The sequence below is a fragment of the Mya arenaria genome, chromosome 2 (assembly GCF_026914265.1).
Source record: "Mya arenaria isolate MELC-2E11 chromosome 2, ASM2691426v1".
NCBI classification, from domain to species: Eukaryota; Metazoa; Mollusca; class Bivalvia; order Myida; family Myidae; genus Mya; species Mya arenaria.
Window position 1 is genome coordinate 28729703 of NC_069123.1, and position 23977 is coordinate 28753679.

The window sequence follows — 23977 nt, forward strand, 5'->3', positions numbered from 1 at the left end:
AACAGGACCAACACGATACTGTATATGCATATATGCAGCATTCCATAATGATAAACCTGTAAGAGGTACCCTGACCTTTGAGAAAGGGACTGGGTCGTTTGTGTGACACCATCTTAATATACTGAACATATGTGCCAAGTCCCTCCCTGCATGAATCACATTTACAACACAAACAAGGAAAACCAGAGAGACAGACGGACGCACACTGTGATTTTAATATGCCCATCTTGGAGTGTATAAAAAGTATTAACAGGAATATCTGACAACAACTGATGTAATACAATAGACAAATAACATTGATAACACACAAAGATGCATTGGAAGTTTTTTTAATTGGGCATAATGTGATAATATTCAACAACAATATAATGTTTGTAAAGATATCTAGAACACAAAAGATTTAATAGTAGAAATGGCACATAATACAGTATGATAATAGTTCTATTAGGTTAGTGGTGCTATTTCTTCAGCACCATAAGTAATGTTTGGAGATTCTGTTCAGTGTAATAAATGTCTGAAATTAAACCTCAGGCAGTGTTTTTAATTCATCATAAGCTAAAGGCAGTGTTTATAGTTGATCATAAGCTATAGATTTAATGCCATAATATCCTATGCCAAGTCCATGCTTCATTCTTTAAGAAACCTGTCGGACACAAACTGCTAAAAGAGTATATTCATGTAAGATAAAAATGAGAGAGCTCAATTATATTCCATGATTTCGGCAATATTCTTAGAGATTCAATTTTTACTGATAACAAATAATTGAATTCCATGAATCTATTGTTGTCCTCATTACTGGTTCAGTTCTTATTTTTATTCCAGTTTTCAGGAATAAGGCTTTCAATTTGCAATCATTTCCGCAGCACAGAGATGAGAATTTTACATATGGCGAAGGATCAAATTGCAAAAACTTAATATTATCTTCAACTACAGGTTCAGTTCTGAGATTTCATCCAGTTTTCCGGAATATGGCTTAATGGCAGGCTTCACTTCTGCAGCCAGGAATTTGGTCACCTGCAAAGAAATAAATAAACTAGAACTATCAAAGAATGTTTTTAAAAAACAACAACACATTTTATATGATCAAGGATCTTGCCCAATATTTTTAATTTCCTTTTACTATAAATGTAGACTATAGAACACAAGTGTTAACAACATGTTTCATACTTCATAGAAGTATTCTTGACATTCGGAATCAGAAAATGAACACACTTTGGTAAAAATTTATTTGAACTCATTTTGCAGTGGAAACCTATGATCGATCAATTAAGAATGGTCCAGAATGGAATAAGGAGGCTCTGATAACAATATTCTACTGAGGATGTCACTTATTTAGTATCCTTTTTTAAGGGGTTTCGTTTTGTTTTTTTCAGGATAGCTAGACGCAAAACATTAAAACAGTATGGTATGGCCTGATGTCCAGAAGGTGGCGTGTTATTAGTTCTATACGATAGATTTTAGGTGCTACATAGTCATTAAGCTTCACAACATTTGACTGAACGGATCAAAATTTATAGAATAATTTTATAAATTATAATATTATAGTAATTTGGATATGTTAGATTGTTTGGACCAGCAATTAGTATTATTTAAGATACAGTAATCATTTTCTTGTATGTGTGATAATTAGTGTAAGCAAATTTAATTTGCTTTAAGCAAATAATACAATTTCTGGAAGAACATGTTGATGTTAATTAACTCAAATATTTATATATAATGATATTTTGAATGCGAATAACGTCTGATTTGGCTTCTTTTTGTATATTTCTTTATATATTACTGTGCATGTATGGGTTCGGTGTATTTATTAAATGATATGTCCATAATTGCAAAATAAAGTTGAAATTTAAACTGTCCAATAGCTGGAAATGTATGGATGTGAATGAGGATAGTTGTCCCGAACATTTGAAAACTATGTACAGTAAAGAAAACCCCCAATATTTACCGCTTTCTGTTTCTAAACATTATGAGAAATCATATTTATATTACAAACCTGACTAGGGGCTCTTCCAGTGAAAGTAGAAGGGTCCAAAATGGCCTCTAGCTGGGCATGAATGGGTTTGAAGTATTGGGATTTCTTGATTCTCTCCACCAGGTCATTATCCCCGCCCTCCTGCTTTACAACAGCCCCTGCCTCATGAGATAGCACCCTGATCTCCTCATGACATTCCTGGAGATAAAATAGTATTACTATTTTAATTGGCACATTAATCCCAGACCTGTGTTTGACCATATGAATGAGGTCATTATTCCCGCCCTCCTGCTTCACAGCCATCCCTGCCTCATGGGATAGCACCGTGATCATTCCTGGAGAAAATATAATAACTGTTTTAATCTGCACATTAATCCCAAACCTGTATACTGTACTCCAGCCAGGATTGGAAAGGGCCGGGTGCTAGGTCACAAAGGGCACTTTAGATGCGCATGGAATGAGCCTTGATGGGGCACTTGCAAGGGCCAATGTTCAATTCCTATAATGTATGTGATGTAACTAGTTTTACTACTTTCAATACTAACAGTTTGTTATCCCCCGCCTTGAAAAGGCGAGTGGATATTGTAATGGTAGGCGCGATTCTGTATGTGCGTGCGTGCGTAAGTGTGTGCGTCCGTCCGTCCCACATTCATTTCTTTGCATCTCCTCTTACATTTCTCATGCGATTTCTACTTTCACAGATTGATGATCATAAAGTAAAGCAGCGCATATTGTCGGGCTTTCCCGATTCGACCATTTTTGAAAGAGTTATTGCCCTTTGGTTATTTTACATTTATAATTGGTTTCTTCGCAACTCCTCTTACGTTTTTCATGCGATTTCTATCAAACTTTCACAGATTGATGATCATAAAGTGAAGCAGCGCATATTGTCGGGCTTTCCCGATTGGACCATTTTTAAAAGAGTTATTGCCCTTCTTTTTTACATTTAAAATTGGTTTCTTCGCAACTCCTCTTACGTTTTTCATGCAATTTCTACCAAACTTTCACAGATTGATGACTATATAGAGACGCAGCGCATATTGTCAGGCTTTTGCAATTTGACCTTTTTTGAAAGAGTTTTTTGCCCTTTCTTAATTTTACGCATTTCGTATGTTCCTGAGAAACTACCCTTACCATTGATTGGCTTTCGTTACAAAAAATGCCCCCATGAGGCGGGGATATAGCTGTCTGTGACCGCTCTTGTGTCTGATGAGTGTTAGGTCGGGGTTTTTTCTGGGTAGTATGTTGCCACACTCCCAGATTGGCCCCAGAAGCCAGGTCTCCCCAAGTTCTGGGGTCTAAACGCCCTTGGGCCCGTACAACCAGCTATCTACTTTTTACATTTCTGTTTCTCCATTTCTTTCGAGAATGCTTTTTTTGATATTGCAATAGTCAGCTGGCTCTACGACTGCGTTTGGGGCGTTAATACATTGACTGGGTTGCTGCCTGCCTATATAGCTATTCTTCTAAACTTGTATAAGTTTTATCTAATTCTGAAAGTGAAATAGTCATTTTCTTGTTTTTTAAATAGGCTCTTCGGTGCTTTAATCGGAAAATTTAGTCACAGCAAAATTCAATATTTTTCTTCTGACTTTGAGACAATTTTTTTGTGTGATTTTCTTTTTAAATTGAGTAAAAAACACATCAAAAATCAGTTAAAGCATTAGTTTAAAAATAGATGATACATTTGAATAGATTATTCATGGAGTAACAAGACTCTTTTGAATCCAATAATCTATATTAAGATATGAGAACACTTTATTAATAGATGCATATAAACATTCTTAATAGCAGTGTTGTCCCCTGAATGGTGCAGCTTTCTATACTTTTCAAATATATTTTTGTTATTATATGCGCGTGTGGATAATCACAAACAAAAATCACTGACATTTATAATATTTATTGAAACTAAAACACAGTTATGAGGCAATTTTTTTTTTGTGGTACAAATTTGAATGTTTTTCATTATTATTACTATTAATTAAGATCAGGGGTTTCAATAAGACCCAAAATCAGGACTTTTTTAAAATTCCATGTCTGAATTTCAGGAATTTTAGGAATTTTCATAGAATTTGTAGGTAAAGTAGCGCGTTTGATGCACAACTTAAAATGTTTATATTTAGGCCAAATAAAAAAAATGTCTTGTTTCTGGTCACCCGACCGACCCTACTTTTTACCCCCCGACCGTTTTTTTTATAGCGTAAAGACCGTTTTTTATAATTAGCGTAAAGTGAGCCGGGATTCCCGGTCCCGGCGCCGAAGAGTAAACCGCGCTATCCGACAGTAATATTATATTCGTGACGTGTTTTTATACGGCCGTGTCGAAGATGGCTGGCCCTGCGCAGACGACGTCTGTTACGCATTTGATAGCCAGAAAAATAGACAAATGTTTGCACTTCGACGGTTGTAGTGTCATTAAAGTTGCCCATTCGCAAACAACAATAAAAAGTCTTTTCATCGATTTACATGGCGAGCGAGAAAATGTCCGACTTGAAGCTAAATGTTCGGTAAGTTGTATGGTTGTTTAGATATCGTAAAAGGGCCATCGTAAAACAAATAATGCCTCGACCGAGAATGACAGTTTTGGCACCGACATTTTCGTAATTCAAAAGACTATCTATACACATATATACAAGGTTTATTTGAATCGGACGAATTAAGGCAAAATAATGCCGACGAAGCGTGAATCATTATGCTGAGTGAATGGATTTAAATACTTCGTCTCTCTCAAATACCAAACGTCATATTAAAACGTTTCATTTTTGGACCTCGTTTTTAATGTTTTAAAGGATTAAAATTAATTTTCTGTATGAAGAACCATTGACATTACACTTAGTTAGGTGCCCGATACTATAATTAAAGCAGATAGAAGAATGAAGGGGCGATCTCTTATCTGGGTTATTTGATCAGTTTGCTTTTAATAAATAAAGTAGGAACTGTGGTCATTTAGATAAAAAGAGCTCCAGATATAAAACATATTTTGTGTTTTCATGATAAATATTTTCTTTGTGTATCCATCAAATCCTATCTTGTAACACCCAGCTTTTTGAGGCAATACTAGTCCTGCTCACATAGAAGATAGGGTTTGCTGGATAAATATAAAAGAGATTTATGTGAAGCTCTGCATATATTTATTTTTTTACAGACCGATGTACGGCCAGATTCTGAATTATTCGAGATTGATCCAGAACTAACAATTGGTGACCTAAAGGGGTTCTATCCTGTCAAATCACTGAAACTGCAATGTGTAACTGCAACACCAGATGATAGATTTATTCATATAAACACATGTAATTTTATTATTGTTTTCATATATATGTGTGTGTATAAATATGATCAGAACACAGACATCATTTTTTATAAAAACCTGTGAAACAAATATTCAGTTAAATATTCGACTCAAAATTTTCATAGCATAAAAAATATACAACAAAAAGGTTATCACAGACATAGTTTTATGCATTGCATAAATCACTGAATCTAATAAATTGATATTTTGTCTCTGTGATGTTTACCCTTTACCTCAGAAACCCTTTGGCATGCCTTTGCACACAGAGTAGACCCTGATAAGACATCTCAATGAGCTGTCTGATCAGGGTCAAATCTGTTTGCTTAACATAGTATGTTACAGATCTAAGTTTTCACTGTTTTGGCTATGAATGCATATATATATATATACCTTGATAAATTGGTCTATGGGGTTGGGACATGGGGAAGTCTTGAATGAATAATGAACAGGTGAAAATGTTTATAGATTTATTCATATAAACACATGTCATTTTATTATTATTTTCATATATATGTGTGTGTGTGTGTTGGTGTGTGTGCGTGTGTGTGTGTGTGTGTGTGTGTGTGTGAATATGATCAGAACAAAGACATCATTTTTTATAAAACCTGTGAAAAAAAATATTTAGATAAATATCTGACTCAAAATTTTCATATTAAACATAAAAAAAATATACAGCTAAAGGTTATCACAGACATAGTTTTATGCATTGCATAAATCACTGAATCTAATAAAATGATATTTTGTCTCTGTGATGTTTAAATACCCAGTATTACGGTTTCTTCCATCCATGTTTATATTTGTTTTCTGACAAAGAATGACAATTGTTTCTTGAGATTATTTCAAATTCTAGACTTGGACTTGTTGCTTCTTGTCATGTAATAGTGCTGTTGTTGTTCTGTTAAACTAATAAATACATAAATATGGTTATAAACTTGTGTCCAGTTTCCTTTAAGCCATATTTGATGATGTTGTATTGGCAGACAATATTTCATCATTTTTCAAACGCTATACTATTTCATTCCAAAGGTATGTGGAACACATGTGGCAAGTTATTTTAAAATCTGTCCATACAAGGGAAAGTTACAGCCCGGACACGACAACCTAAACTCTATGTCCTTATATGCAGCACTCCATTGTGAATAAACACTATGTGTGACCTTGACCTTTGAGGTAGGGACACGGGTCATGCACGCGACACGTCGTCTTGGTATGTGGAACACATGTAGCAAGTTATTTTAAAATCTGTCCATACAAGAGAAAGTTACAGCCCGGACACGACAACCTATACTCTATGTCCTTATATGCAGCACTCCATTGTGAATAAACATTTAGTGCGACCTTGACCTTTGAGGTAGGGACACGGGTTTTGCACGCGACACGTCATCTTGGTATATGGAACACATGTGGCAAGTTATTTTAAAATCTGTCCATACAAGGGAAAGTTACAGCCCGGACACGACAACCTATACTCTATGTCCTTATATGCAGCACTCCATTGTAAATAAACACTAAGTGTGACCTTGACCTTTGAGATAGGGACACGGGTCTTGCACGCGACACGTCGTCTTGGTATGTGGAACACATGTGGCAAGTTATTTTAAAATCTGTCCATACAAGAGAAAGTTACAGACCGGACACGACAACCTATACTCTATGTCCTTATATGCAGCACTCCATTGTGAATAAACACTAAGTGTGACCTTGACCTTTGAGGTAGGGACACGGGTCTTGCACGCGACACGTCGTCTTGGTATGTGGAACACATGTGGCAAGTTATTTTAAAATCTGTCCATACAAGGGAAAGTTACAGCCCGGACACGACAACCTAAACTCTATGTCCTTATATGCAGCACTCCATTGTGAATAAACACTATGTGTGACCTTGACCTTTGAGGTAGGGACACGGGTCATGCACGCGACACGTCGTCTTGGTATGTGGAACACATGTAGCAAGTTATTTTAAAATCTGTCCATACAAGAGAAAGTTACAGCCCGGACACGACAACCTATACTCTATGTCCTTATATGCAGCACTCCATTGTGAATAAACATTTAGTGTGACCTTGACCTTTGAGGTAGGGACACGGGTTTTGCACGCGACACGTCATCTTGGTATATGGAACACATGTGGCAAGTTATTTTAAAATCTGTCCATACAAGGGAAAGTTACAGCCCGGACACGACAACCTATACTCTATGTCCTTATATGCAGCACTCCATTGTAAATAAACACTAAGTGTGACCTTGACCTTTGAGATAGGGACACGGGTCTTGCACGCGACACGTCGTCTTGGTATGTGGAACACATGTGGCAAGTTATTTTAAAATCTGTCCATACAAGAGAAAGTTACAGACCGGACACGACAACCTATACTCTATGTCCTTATATGCAGCACTCCATTGTGAATAAACACTAAGTGTGACCTTGACCTTTGAGGTAGGGACACGGGTCTTGCACGCGACACGTCGTCTTGGTATGTGGAACACATGTGGCAAGTTATTTTAAAATCTGTCCATACAAGGGAAAGTTACAGCCCGGACACGACAACCTGTACTCTATGTCCTTATATGCAGCACTCCATTGTAAATAAACACTAAGTGTGACCTTGACCTTTGAGGTAGGGACACGGGTCTTGCACGCGACACGTCGTCTTGGTATGTGGTACACATGTGGCAAGTTATTTTAAAATCTGTCCATACAAGAGAAAGTTACAGCCTGGACACGACAACCTATACTCTATGTCCTTATATGCAGCACTCCATTGTGAATAAACACTAAGTGTGACCTTGACCTTTGAGGTAGGGACACGAGTCTTGCACGCCACATGTCGTCTTGGTATGTGGAACACATGTGGCAAGTTATTTTAAAATCTGTCCATACAGGGGAAAGTTACAGAGCCGGACGGACGGACGGATGGACGGACGGTGCGATTTTAATATGCCCACCTTCGGGGGCATAAAAATACCAAATCTGCAATAAACACTTAATTAATATATCGGAAACCAGGTATTTCAAATCTATCGTTTTCCTTTTCACTAAAATACACATTCATACGACATTAATGTTACGTATATAATTTGTCGAAATTTGCATACCAGTAGTCTGCGCTTTGACGCTGTTCATTACATACATCATTTATTTAAGGTAAAACATATTGATATCGTTACTCTCATTAATGTTTTTACAACAAAGAAATATACGCTAAAACGCACCCAAGACCAACTAACTAAAACGAAATCCCGGGGATGCATGCCCTCGTGACCCCCCCCCCCCTTCTTAATGAAGTGGCCTACACATATACTTTCGTCAAGCTACGCCCCTGATTATCCCCCGCCTTGAAAAGGCGAGGCGATATAGTAATGGTAGGCGCGCTTCCATGCTTGCGTGTGTGCGTCCGTCCTTCCAACATTCATTTCTTTGCATCTCCTCTTACATTTCTCATGTGATTTCTACCAAACTTTCACAGATTGATGATCATAAAGTGAAGCAGCGCATATTGTTGGGCTTTCCCGATTCCACTATTTTTGAAAGAGTTAAAGCCCTTTGCTTATTTTACATTTAAAATTGGTTTCTTCGCAACTCCTCTTGCTTTTTTCATGCGATTTCTACCAAACTTTCACAGATTGATGATCATAAAGTGAAGAAGCGCTTATTGTCGTGCTTTCCTGATTTTACTATTTTTGAAAGAGTTATTGCCATTCGCTTATTTTACATTTAAAATTGGTTTCTTTGCAGCTGCTCTCACGTTTTTCATGCGATTTCTACCAAACTTTCACAGATTGATTATCATAAAGTGAAGCAGCGCATATTGGCGGCCTTTCCCGATTCCACTACTTTTGAAAGAGTTATTGCCCTTTGCTTATTTTACATTTAAAATTGGTTTCTTCCCAACTGCTCTTACGTTTTTCATGCAATTTCTTACCAAACTTTCACAGATTGATGATCATAAAGTGAAGCAGCACATATTGTCGGGCTTTCCTGATTTGACCATTTTGCTTACTTTACATTTAAAATTGGTTTCTTCACCACTCCTCTTACGTTTTTCATGCAATTTCTACCAAACTTTCACAGATTGATAACTATATAGTGAGTGACGCAGCGCATATTGTCGGGCTTTTACGATTTGACCATTTTTGAAAGAGTTATTGCCCTTTCTTTATTTTACATTTAAAATTGGTTTCTTCGCAACTCCTCTTACGTTTATGACTATATAGTGACGCAGCGCATATTGTCAGGCTTTTGCAATTTGACCTTTTTTGAAAAAGTTATTGCCCTTTCTTAATTTTATGCATTTCTTATGTTCCTGAGAAACTACCCTTACCATTGATTGGCTTTCGTTACAAAAAATGTCCCCATGAGGCGGGGATATAGCTGTCTGTGACCGCTCTTGTTATAAATACTTATAATGTTATTTTTACTTATAAAGGGTCAATATTATGTATATTTATTATTTTTATACTTATTTCTGAATATTGACTCTGTCCAACAAAGGGCACAGCTGGGAAAAGTAAAAATGCAGCATGGTGCTGGAAAAGGGCAGCAGGGTGCCCCACCCATATATTTAGGCCTAGCTGGAGCACTGACTGTGTATAATCATATCATAAATAAGTTCACTATCACCACCCTCCTGCTTTACAACTGTCCCTGCCTTGTTGGTATCACCCTGATTTCCTCATGAAATTTGTGGGGATAACATATTTTTACTGTTAATATCTGCACATAAGTCCCGGTACAATGTCATTTTAAGTCACTATCATATATAAGGTCAATATCCCCTCCCTCTTGCTGTAAAACAGCCCCTGCCTCGTGGGTTAGCACTTTTCTGGAGAGAAATAATTATCTGTCTTTATCTGCGGTTTTTTCTGGGCTTCAATATTAGTATACTTAGTATACACATGTATGATAAATTAAATATTGCTATTCCATTAAATCATGATACCGGTAGTTCTTGAGTAATCCTCGTTTCAGTCTTGTTCATGCAAATGAATAGTATTTTTAAAGCAAAGTGGCACAAGATAGGTTGTTGCATTATTATGCTTAACTCATCTGACTTTTAAGATCAAAACAAAACATAGGAATTGCGTAGTTTTTTTATATTAGCCTTTGATGTGTTTTTTTCAATTTATAGCTTTGTGCCCACAAATTCAACAGTTAGAAATGTGCCAAAATATGGCAAATATTTTTTATCTGTACAAAAATAAAAAGTTTTTTGCTTTGTTTTTAATCATAAAAGTCAACTGAGCAAAACACAAAAATGCATTGAAATTAAAAAAAAAGAATTTTTGGCATCAACCTATATTGTGTCTCTTTGAGGTACAGCTTACCTGTCTGTCTGCCCCAGCTTTCACCATGGCCATTATAATGTTCTCTGTGGCCATGAATGGTAACTCTAGCTCCAGTCGACGCTTGATCACCTGGTATGGAATGTATAATTAGGCATATGAGGGTACTTCCTAGAGTTATGTTTTAAATGTTATAATATGTTTTACTTCACAATTTTACTCAAAATCACTATTGGAACATATTGGTCAAGCCTCTATCTACAAAACTTGAAAATGCTATGAAAATCGATGGAGTGGTGTAAAATTTATTTAATTTGGCAGTAGTATTTCTCATAAACACTGGTCCATGATTGAATTGTGTTATGAAGTAAGAACTTTGGTCATTAAATTAAGAAATCAAATTTCATTGTCAATAAAATAGGTTTATTTAGGGTTGTCTGATAATAATGGACCTTAAATCATGACAATAATAGTAAAATAATAAAGATATTTTAAAACTGGTCAATGAACTTCAAAAGATGGCCACCAAAAATGACAGCAAAAACACCTGATTGATTGTAAACTATGTTTATGCAGTGAAGGAGATGGAAGAAGGAAATCAGGATAAATGGTTTTAGGTATTGCTTTTTTAGGTGTACAGGGGGCATATATTGTGTATCTATTGCGGATTGCATGATATTTACCATGTAACATAACCCTTGTTAGATATATACTGTGAAAGAAATATTTGCATTGTTTATTTTTTCACAAGATAAAATTGAGTTGTTTTATACTAATTAGATGCTTAATACTTTTGGTGTAATGAAGTTGATAAAAAGGATTGTATTTTTTCTAACAATTATTACTGATGGTCATTTTCTGCAGTGTAAAACATATAAAAACAAGAGATGTTTGTCAAACATTATGCCCCCTGAGCACCATGTTGTCAGGATTATATGGACAATTGAATGAAATATGCATGGACCGAAATGACAGCTGATTTGTCACTGACATTGGATGCCGTTGAGGCAGTTTTAAGATTATGACCATTCAAAGTTTGAGGATAGAGTGTGTTATGTGCATGACCTTTGACTCTATGACCTCAAAATCCATAGGAGTCATCAGCTGGTCACCAAAAATCTAAATGTCAAGTTTGAGGGCCATGGGTGCAGGCATCGACAAGTTATCACACAGAAAAGCTTTTTTCATTCAAGGTCACTGTATCCTTGACCTTTGACCCGATGACCCCTAAAATCATGAGGGGTCATCTACAGGTCAGACACAACTCCAAGTCAAGTTTGAGGGCCATGGGTGCAGGCATTGTCGAATTATCACTTGAAACATTTTCGCATTCAAGGTCACTGTGAACTTGACCTTTGATCCATTGAATCCTAAAATCAATAAGGGTCATCTTCTGGTCAGTCCCAACTTCCATGTCAAGTTTGATGATCATAGGATCAGGCATTGTTGAGATATGACTGGGAGAAGATTTGCTAACTTTTTTCCGTTAAAGGTTAGTGTGACCTTGACCTTAGCCCGATGACCCCCAAAGTCAAGAGAGGTCATCTACTGGTCAGGCCCAACCTTCATGTCAAGTTTGATGACCATAGGTCCAGGAATTTTCGAGTTTGCTTTCAAGGTCACCGTGACCTTGACCTTTGACCTCTTAAATCAATAGGGGTCATCTACTGGTCAGGTCGAACCTCCAAGTCAAGTTTGAGGGCCATAGGTGCAGGCATTGTCAAGTTATCACACAGACAACCTTTTACCATTCAAGGACACTGTGACCTTGACCTTTGGTCTGATGACACCTAAAATCAATAGGGGTCAACTAATGGTCAGGCCCAACCTCCAAGTCAAGTTTGAGGACCATGGGTGCAGGCATTGTCGAGTAATTACTCGGACAACCTTTTACCATTCAAGGTCACTGTGACCTTGACCTTTGGCCAAATGACCCGCAAAAATGATAGGGGTCATCTACTGGTCAGGCCCAACCTCCAAATCAAGTTTGGGGGCCTGGGTGCAGGCATTGCCGAGTTATCACAAGGACAACCTTTAACCATTCAAGGTCACTGTGACCTTGACCTTTGGCCCGATGACCCTAAAAACGTTAGGGGTCATCTACAGCTCAGGCCCAAGTTTGATGACCATAGGTCTAGGCATTGTTGAGTTATCACTTGGACAAGCTTTAAAATTATTTTACCATTAAAGGTCACTATGACCTTGACCTTTGACCCGATGAGCCCTAAAATCAATAGGGGTCCTCTACTGGTCAGGCCCAACCTTCATGTCAAGTTTGATGACCATACGTCCAGGAATTGTACCACTCGGACAACCTTTGGTCTACTGACGGACCGACCAACATGTGCAAAGCAATATACCCCTCTTCTTCGAAGGGGGGCATAATTTCCTATTTATGAATAAATAAGATAACCAAGAGGTCCAAACACCACAACTTTGCTTTGTTCATTTTCAATGCAGAGCATGTAATTATATTTTTCTAAGGGAAACAAACCCTACAATAATATACAACTCTCTGTACAAAGTTGAAACCCAGCTCTCATGGACATCTAACTACTGTATAAGGTTAATTCAGATGCAGACTTTATCGCGTTTACAAGCAATTCTTTACAGATGCATGGACGGACGCAGGACATTGTATACGCTTTTTGGTCAGAAAAGGGCGAGTCGAGTTAAAAATACATTTAAAACAAATCATTAATACATTTTTATCGGTTTTCAAAACTGATTGATGGCATTCAACTGAGATTGTGGTTTAACAATTTACACCTTTAATACAAAGATTCTCTAAGATTAACATCGAAGGTATAACACATTTGCAGCCATTAATTAAATGTTTAAAGTACAATTTAATCTTCCTTTAATCAAGTTCCTACCTTTGGATATACAACAAGTCCCTCTGATATATTCTGCAATGTGCTCAGCACAATGTCTGCTGTCAGGAAGGCCTCTGCCAAACAGATTCTCCTGGAAGTAATCAATTGTCAAGAATTTGCCTTAGAGATATAACTGGCCAAAGGATAACTGCAGCCAATTCTATTAAACTTGGTGAAGTTGTCCACAGCTTATCTTATGGTAAATTTATACACTGAAATGATTCCATTAGTTCAAGCTGCACTCTCACAGATTGAACGTTTTGGCAACTTTTTTTATTTTTTGTCTAGGAATGAGCCAAAATTTGCGAAAATTGATGTTTTGTGCATTTTTCTTAAACCGTTAGTAACTGTTAAAGCCATTAAACATTAATTTTCGAACAGAAATATGAAAATCTGCAATCTGATCTTTTGTCGGCAGTCTTTTATCATTGCTTTGCAGATATTTACGCAAAAATTTGCCCTTTCCAAGACAAAAAATAAAAAAGCTGTAAAAATAGTATATCTGTGAGAGTGAAGCTTTAATATGAATTTTTGGATAAATATTGACCAATCAGTTAACTTTTTGGCTAACTTTGCCTAAACCAAAGAATTAACAACTTTTATACAATTGGCTGAATTGTTCAGTACTAGTGAAATCATGAGGATTTGAATCCCTTCAATAGACATTTATGACTTCTCTCACTTTTTTAATAACATTTTTCCTGTTTGATCATCCAAAGTCAAACTTTACTAGTATTCTAAACAGAGTCTTTTTTTTGCCAAAAAAACAACCACACAAGCCAACCTGTTAGCGCTGTCATCAAGTGACCGCTCCATCCACTGTACAGAGTGGGTCATTAGTGGGTCCTGTACAAGAGTCATCAGGTGTCGGGCCAGGGCACAACACCGCTCACTCCGCATTGGGTTTCTCTTGTAGGGCATGGCACTGGAGCCTAGGGATAACACCATTAGTCATTCTATGAGAAGTGTAGCATAGCTATTTAAAGAATTATTCATTATATGGGGATAACAGGCAGGTACATGTAAGAACAATAAAATATTGATAAGAATCATAACACTGCTCATTTCACATTGAATTTCTCCTGTATGGTGTGGCACTGGAGCAGGGGGGCAACAATATTCATCAATCTAAGGGATGTGTCATTTAACATAAATAGGCAGATTAAGAATTTCAACGAAAGAGTAACATAAGTACAGTGAATTTCAAAGTATTAAGGAGCTGGGGAGTGGTGTGGGGGGGGGGAAGGAGGGGGGGAAATAATATTTGACACCACAATAACCCTCACCAGTAGGCATTTCAATATTGAAAATGATCTTTAAGTAGCAAATTGAATGATTTGGGAAGTCATAACTTGCAGTTTCAATGGAAGACAACAAATGTAGGTAGTAATTTCAAAGAATGTATACCATTGGATAGTTTATGATCAAGTTTAATAAAAAGCAGACTGGGTATGAAAATTATCCATATTATACCTATTTGTTCTTTCTCAAATGGTTCTTCTAGTTCTTTGAAATTGGCGAGCAGTCTTATGTCTGTGCATATCTGCAATTAAAATTGAAATGTTTGGAAACTGAGCATTAGGTAATTTAAAACAAGAATGACACAATTTGAAGCGAAGACATAGGAACTATTATGTTTGTTTCAGGTTTCAAAAAATGCAAGGCCTTGATATCAGAACTCACCAATTTAAATCTGACATAAAGAAAGCATCATAATATACCTTTGCAGGTACATACATCTAGGAAATTGAACCTTGCCCTAAATATCATATATTTCGTGACTCAAAGCATTGTCATACTAAATATTAAGCTCTAGAAAAACAAGAGCTGTCACAGAGACAGCACGCTCGACAATTCCGCCGCTTTTCAGTGTAAGGATTGGCAAAACATGCATGGATCACTGTTAGATTAGATTTCAATGCAATACATGATGTGCTGAGATATTAACATAAATGTGGTTACATGGTAAATTTTAACCAAAATTTTTAAGTCTAATAATATAGGGCCATTATTTGCAAAATACAGTTATCTAACTTGGTTATTCAATTACATTGGGTGGTTGAATATCATTGTATAAAGTCTCAACGCAATACATCAAGTAGCAAGTAACATGTAAGACCTTCACCAGAATTTCTAAGTCTCATAATAAAGGGGCAAAAATGATATAATATGAAAGATAGAGTTATCTTACTTGATTTAAAAAGAAGGTTAAATGGTTGGGAACCTGTATGTAAAGTTTCAATACATGATATATTCGCTGAGGTATTGACTTAAAAGTGGTAACATGCAAAACTTTAACCAGAATTTCTATGTCAAAAAAGGGGCCATTATTTGAAAGTAAAGCAAACTAGAGTTATCTAACTTGATTGGATGTAGGTTGGATGGTTGAGTACCATTGTATCAAGTCTCAATGCAATACCTCAAGTAGTTGCTGAGATATTAACCTATGTGTGCTTACACGCAAAACCTTAACCAGAATTTCAAAGCGAATAATAAAGGCCTATTATTTGCATTAAATGAAAACTAGAGTTATCTCACTTGGTTAATTAAGTAGGTTGGATGGTTGAGTACTATAGTATAAAGTCTCAATGCAATACCTCAAGTAGTTGCTGAGATATTAGCCTATGTGTGCTTGCATGCAAAACCTTAACCAGAATTTCTAAGTCGAATAATAAAGGGCAATTATTTGCATTTAATGCAAACTAGAGTTATCTAACTTGGTTGGATGTAGGTTTGATGGTTGAGTACCATTGTATCAACTCTCAATGCAATACCTCAAGTAGTTGCTGAGATATTAACCTATGTGTGCTTGCTCGCAAAACCTTAACCAGAATTTCTAAGACGAATAATAAAGGCCTATTATTTGCATTAAATGCAAACTAGAGTTATCTAACTTGGTTGGATGTAGGTTTGATGGTTGAGTACCATTGTATCAACTCTCAATGCAATACCTCAAGTAGTTGCTGAGATATTAACCTAAGTGTGCTTGCAGGCAAAACCTTAACCAGAAAGTCAAATAATAAAGGGCAATTTTTTGCATTAAATGCAAACTAGAGTTTTCTAACTTGGTTAATCAAGTAGGCTAGATGGTTGAGTTCCATTATATAAAGTCTCAATGCAATACCTCAGGTAGTTGCTGAAATATTAACCAATGTATGCTTGCATGCAAAACCTTAACCAAAGTGTGATGCCAACGCCGACGCCAATGCCGATGCTTGGGTGAGTAGTATAGCTCTCCATATTCTTCGAATAGTCGAGCTAAAAATGTCCGAATAACTACCTGCCACAGGGCCTTAACATAGTTAACTTGGTGTGTCCTATAAACCCTCTTCAATTATTTTTAGATCATCAGGGGAGTTAACTCAAATAAATATTTCAGCAAATAATTTGACTTTTTACCTAAATTTGTTGGTGTTGACAAGTTCACTAATTTATTTTGACTAAATCAGTCAGTGGTATGGCATATTTAAAAAGTTCACCTGAGGGGAGAATAAAATCCATTTACTTAAATTGAATACCATGAACTATTTATAAAAGCTAATAAATTAATCACAAGAATGCAGTATATCAAACATTCTATTTTCCTTACTTTATGAACTGAAGCTCCAAGACTAGCGAGTGTGCTGAGAGAATCTATGTCCACCTTTCGTGTGTATGTCTGGCCACAGATCAGGAAATGCCTACAAAACAAAAGCTATTTAGGATTTAAACTACTATTAGATTCATATTTTCAAACTTGTTCATGTTTTATATTCAAAATCCTTCTTTAGATATGGTAATAAACTTTAGATATGGTAATAAAACACTCATTTCTCCATTAACTTTTAAAGTTTGGTTGATGGTCAGCAAGTCGGACTAGTGAGTTTTCTCCGGGCACTTGGGTTTCCCCCTCAACACAAGACTACACTCTTGCGCATCATCATGCCAATTATCATTGTAAAATGAATAAAGTTTAAAATCACAGATGTGAAATATAGCATGCAATCTATTTTTCTGGGGGGGGGGGGGGGGGGGGGGGTATTATTTGATTTTGTTATTTTGATTTCATAAAAGATAATAACCTCTTGAACACTATAAGAATAAGGTTTCCAGGTTTTTATGAGAAACTGTATTTCCGCAACTGGTACATTATACCCAATATGTTGTTATCATAGTCCATTTCCTTGGTAGAAACCCTTATTGGTGTTGTGAGAAAGTACCACTGGTGGGGATCGAACCCACAACCTCTTGGGTAAGAGATGGATACCTATATATACCACAATCATCATTATATGTATTGCTGACAAACTTACTGCTTAAAGTCTGCCATCTCAGTGACTAGTCTATCCAGGATTTCCACCTACATATCCCAAAAGAAAGAAGACATGTTTAGCTAAAAATATCGCTCAAGTTACAATTTACAATCATGTGATAACAACACGTTCCAATAGAAAGAAGGGGCATGTTTAAAACAACAATATACCTGAAACACCATTGGACAATTTTGAGATTGAGCCTTTCATAATCATTTTCTACATTCTGAGCCATTTTAATGGCATTCTATACATACTATTTAGTATTATTTTTCAAACTTTTTTCCCAGTTCTTATGAAATTGTTATTTCAAAATACATAAAAATATTTTATTGAGATCTTTTTTGGATCATTTAGAAACGTCGGAACCTTATAAATCTCAACACTCACAAAACAGAGTAGGATTTACTTAAACTTGTCATGAATCAGATAAGCCACAATAACAAGTTTAAGAATGTTTGACAAAACAGCTCAGTATAAAATACTACACCTTCTCTTCATCTCCTTCAAACAGTGCCAGGAAACTGGCCTGGGTGCCTGTCGTCCCTTTAACTCCGCGGAACTTAAGATCATTCCTCGCACGCTCAATGTTCCGTAGATCCATGAGTAGGTCTTGTATCCAGATACATGCCCTCTTGCCCACTGTGGTCAACTGGGCGGGTCTGGAAAATATTCATAATGATTCAGTGAGTTATCGGAATAAGCCAGCTGAATTCTTACAGTATCACTTGGTTTTAGAATATGTATCAAATCCAGCTATATAATCAAAAGTCACATTCTGAGCCTACCAAGTGAACATTTTACCAGGAATTTTGGTCTTCAGCATATTTTTAAGTAAATATCCCAAAGATCTTTCAAGTTATGCCCCGGATAAAAAAGTATGAAAATTAACAAAGGACAATTTGAAGAAAGATACTTCAGCATAAGTTCCTGTGTACTGCACTTCTCCTCAATGAGAACTATCTGTATATGAAGTTTAAAAGTCAATCCCTTTCACTTTTCGGCGTGGGATAGTAATAATCTTGTCTGTTTCCTGGTTAAAAACTGGCGAGGCTGGTGAGACTTGAATCCACAACTTCAGGAGTGAGAAGCTGCCATCTGTATCATCACTACATGTTACTTACAAAAGAAGTAAAGAAACCATGAGCTGTGTCCACATGCTTGAACAAAATTGAAGCATTTTTAGCTCTACTGGCCAAAGGCCAGAAGAGCTTATGCGATGGTAATGTGTACGTAGTATGTGCATCCGTGCGTCCGTGCGGTCGTACGTCTGTAAACAATTGCTTGTGAACACGATACAGTCTTCAGTTTTGATTGTATCTTGATGAAACTTGTACAGTATCTAGATATCCATTAGAGCTCGGTTCCTTTCGAAAACCAGCCAGATCCGCCCATGCATGCCTAGATTATGGCCCTTGATAGTATAAAAAAATGCTATTGTGTAAACAATTGGTTGTGAACACGATACAGTCTTCAGTTTTGATTATATCTCGATGAAACTTGTACAGTATCTAGATATCCATTAGAGCTTGGTTCCTTTCGAAAACCAGCAAGATCCGCCCATGAATGCCTAGATTAAGGGCCATGAAAGTTTTAAAGAAATGCTTTCTATTTTTAGCCAGGTCTGCATGAGCGAATTCTATTTTTAGCCAAGTTTACATGTATATGTTAATTCAAGTCTAGAGTTAAGGGAGACAATTTGCAAGTCTAGGATTTTGAGAGACAATTTGCTTTTTGCTTTTGCAGTTGATTTTGTGAATTACTCTGCCTTGTTCTTGTTGAAAGCCCAAAGGCCAATTTTTTAGCTTTAAGTTCTGTAGTTTGCGCATTCATCTTAACAAAATTGATTGTGAATGTTTAAGTTATGCACCTGGTGTCATTACTGGCCACACCCAGGGTTCACAGGTTTGGTAAACATAAATCTGGAAAGGTTTGAAAATCTTTTTGTGTGTTCGTGCATCCATCTCAGCACAATTGATTGTGAATGTTTGTTCAAATTGATCAATGTTGTCCTAGGATGCCCTTGACTTTGACCTTTTGACCAACTTTTTTTAACTTTTAAAACTACAGAAAATTTTACTATGAGTACAGTTTTGAAAGCATTTTTTTTTTTGTCAGATGACTTTTACTTGGCACATATTAAAATAGTTCATGCAACTAATCTGCTTACAATACTTTCTGGGCTCAGATGTTGAACGTGCTACGTTTTCAGGTAACCCAAACACAAAACATAAACTATATGTCTGTTGCCTTTTACCCATACATACATGCTCTGGATTGATATGACCACAAAAGCCATGCCAGTAGAGCATAGGCCCTTTTGGGCCTCTTGTTTAAACAAATGCTTGCCATTCAAACTTACTGAAGATGTGTGTATGCCAGACAGGGCAGGTTCTTGTATTGTTCTGCAAACACTGCTAGTCTCTGAATACATCTAGCCAACTGAAACATAGATACTTAATAGAGACAGGGACCTAGGATTTGTACATGACACATGACTGCACCTAGCACCTGACATGTGTGCCTTTATTTGCACAAAGGGCACATAAAAAGGTCACAAAGTATGTGTGCTGTCGGTATTTATAAATAAATCACAAGCCTGAATATCCCTAGAAGAATACTAACATATCACCTGTCAAAAAAAACTAAGGAACTAAGCAAATAGCAATCCTAAAAGATCAAGATGTATTCTCTCAATTAAGAAGTATTTCAAATGGTTTAATAGTTATACTAATACCTACCTTTGGCAGAACTATATCAAATGCATCTCTCATAACAATCAGATCCTGCAAGATAACACAACAAATGTTGTTTTATATCTATATCAAAGTTTTTGTTTAAAAAAGTATTTCCAATAAAATACTAACATATAATAGTGCATTAAACATAAAATTAAAACTGTATACATCACTTGGTCAGTCACTAAAGAAACGTTAGTAAAGTCTAACTGTTGTTGATTTAAAACTTACACATATATATATGTTTCAAAAACTGCTATTGTTAATGAAGAAATATAAAAAACATATGCTTTATGCAGTTTAGTATATACAAATAACTAAGTGTAAGTGTACACACGGCCTTAATTTCAGTATTCTCTTAAATGGTCGTTAAGAATGATTCTTGCGCTGGGCATCCTAAGTCCTATACTCAATGGTTATCCTTTAATTGATATGTGCAGAAAGTAATGCTTGGGACAATCAGATGTTGGCTTAGGACCAATGGTTGTCTCTCAAGCAGATTTATAAACAAATCACTAACAGTCAACTAATGGTACACTACATACGGTATTATCCCCAACAAAAGCAGATGTAGCTCCAAGATGAATGATTGCTGCAGCTTTTGGACAACAGACACCAAAGGTGTGAACATGGGCCATAACATCATGCCGTCGCTTTTTCTCTTCCTCCGCAGCTCTTTTAAAGTCAATGTTCATCAAGTTGGCCTCCATTTCAGCTATCTGTTCATCTGAGATGTTCAGCCCAAGTGTCTAATTCATATAAAGGAAATTTAATATAAAACACATTTTGATATGAGCATATGCAAGTTAATATGATAATTGGTGAAGTATAATAATTAACAAGGTGCCTGTACAGTCTTAAGTGATTTTGATTGTTGTAATGGACAGGGTATATCCTGGCTATTTTCCCATCATGATCAAGTTTGGAATTATGACAATTATTTTACACTTTCAACTACTGTCATAAAAACAAACAAAAAGCATATATGATTTAGGTACAGATTAAAAATATAAGCTTTTATAAATGTTTATTTTTAAATTACAGTTGAACCCTGTTGGCTCAATCTCCCTTAGCTTGATATCCTTGCTAGCTCGAATTGGATGTGAAGGACTGATTTTTTTCTACTGAATGTAACATTTCCCGCTTGGCTCAATGTATTTGTCGCCGGTCCCTGGGAGTTCAAGCTAATGGGGTTGGACTGTGATGGTTACGTGGCCACAAATTACCGTTAAAAAGGGCTAAAACATCTCTAATATTTTTTATCTGTACCTTTATCATTTGCATTTTTGTTTTGATCATTAAAGTAAAATGATCAATACACGGTGATGCAATAAAAATTAAAAACAACACAATCTGACCAAAATTGTACACAACCATTGGTCAAGAGTGGGAATACAGATAATACGTTGTTTGATCAGTAACCTGAATTTTCTTGGATATATGAACATATTATAAAAGGATATTTGTTGAAGTAATCATATTGTGTGAAGTGTAGGTCAGATCAATGTCAAGGTTATTTTGGCTAAAAAAAGAAGGAAAATGAGTCCTTAATTTATAACATCTATGAAAGAGCAAGCCTTAAGTATTTTCGATAAAGTAATATGGCGGACACCAGTATGTGTACTCTGACCTTTAAATGTCTCCTGTGACCTTGACCTTTGAGGTATGGACCGAGGTCAAGGTCACTGCATATAGTCTCAATGAAAACAACATTTGTACCAAGTAATATGGTAATCCATCAATGCATAAGTAAGTAATAGCGCGGGTACAAGCATGTGTACTCTGACCTTTAAATGTCTTGTGTGACCTTGACTTTTGAGGTATGGACCCGGGTCAAGGTCACTGCACATCATCTCAATGAGGACATTAATTGTACCAAGTAATATGGAAATCCATCAATGCACAAGTAAGTCATAGCGTGGGTATGAGCATGTGTACTCTGACCTTTAAATGTCTCGTGTGACCTTGACCCTGATCCATACCTCAAAGGTCAAGGTCACAAGAGACATTTAAACACCAGTATGTGTACCCTGACCTTTAAATGTCTCGTGTGACCTTGACCTTTGAGGTATGGACCGGGGTCAAGGTCACTGCACATCGTCTCAATGAGGACACGCCCCAATTGAAATAAGGCATCCATGCATAAGTAAGTTATAGCCCAGACACGAAATGTTACTGCCGGACGGACAGACAGCATAATAAACAATTTATATTGTGTGCCTCCTGTGAATAAAAAAACACTGGTCTGGTTTAGAACTTAAGAACAATGTAGACTTAAAATAATATGATAAATCCTTTTTATTATTTGTTATCTGAGTGCAATCCATGTGTATGTTATCTGCGCTTGGTAAAGCACTTCTTCGTCTATATTATCTGCATAACTCTATGTGTGATTTCCATACGGTTTCGAATTGACAAACTCTACGGTAAAGGCTTTAGCAAGGCTGAGTGGTTGCGAAAGGAAAATGTTACGAAATGACTTTAATTACTCTATAATCATCGTTGTAACCTGCGACTTATCAATATCAATTTATCATATGCGAAATTTGTGAATGTAAACAAACCTTCTCAGACTTTGCCAACCATGTCCAAAGCTTTCTCCAGGTTGAAAACTTCTTCATTTCGCTAAAGGTATATGCCATCTCTGGACTGGCATACCGAGAAACTAATGGCGTTCTGTACTTCGCCATTTCTGGAGGAATATTTTCAAAATCAACGCCGCTCTCCATGGGCGCAGCCATTTTGTTTCTGTCAGAATACCGTGCCCCATCGTTCACGATAGGGTCATTTCGTCCTTTCTGCATCGGTCTACCGTCCGACCTTCCAGGGTCTCGAGATTTACTGATCATTATAATCCGTCACCACGGGCTTCGAACAACTGTATAATGAAGTATCATAATATCATTACAGATCACACTGATTCCTATAAGGGGAAAGCTACTTGTAGTATGAAGTACTGTATATGTAAAAGTAATAAACATGCTGGTTAAGGGAAAATCGGCTAGGAAACGTGTACAGTCGAGTGATTACCGTCAAGTTTGAAAAATAAAAATATATACATGCAAGCACAGTCACAACATGCACAGAAAAGCCGAGAAAATACGAAAAATGTGGATACAAATTACTGACCTATAAACCAAAAAAATAATGGTTTATGGGTCCTTGTAGAATTCAACACTTGTATTTGTAACATTGCATAGAAACCCACATACTATTCAATAACTTTTAAGTTATGATACCAAACTAAGATGCCGATCAAAAAATATGTTTTAGCCACATACTAGACCATTTTAAAAATTTAAAGAGAAAGTTAAGTTACCAGGCAAAAGTTGACACCAGAATCGGTACTTTTCCTTACAAATCCGCCATATTCACTTAATAATTGAATGAAACAAAATTACGTTCTCCCACTGTTTAAAAAGACGACGTCCAAAACGGAAACTCGATATGTTCTGGGAGTATGATGTGTTATTGGTCCCAGATATGTTCTACAATGTCTTACGTTTAATCCATTTTATGTGCATCTA

General features: G+C 36.4%; 1 protein-coding gene across 1 annotated transcript; it reads right to left on the reverse strand.

The window, feature by feature from the left end:
- Nucleotides 1-197: 197 nt before the first annotated feature.
- Nucleotides 198-23195, reverse strand: LOC128224042 (adenylosuccinate lyase-like). The gene is made up of 13 exons (XM_052933670.1): nt 23015-23195; nt 20996-21199; nt 20454-20498; nt 20075-20154; nt 18203-18374; nt 17713-17759; nt 17010-17100; nt 14894-14963; nt 14205-14352; nt 13421-13511; nt 10587-10676; nt 1994-2170; nt 198-1014 (listed from the first exon to the last, which is right to left on the reverse strand). Exons 1-13 carry the CDS (start codon nt 23189-23191, stop codon nt 928-930), a joined length of 1479 nt encoding a protein of 492 aa, XP_052789630.1. The 5' UTR covers nt 23192-23195; the 3' UTR covers nt 198-927.
- Nucleotides 23196-23977: the final 782 nt, after the last annotated feature.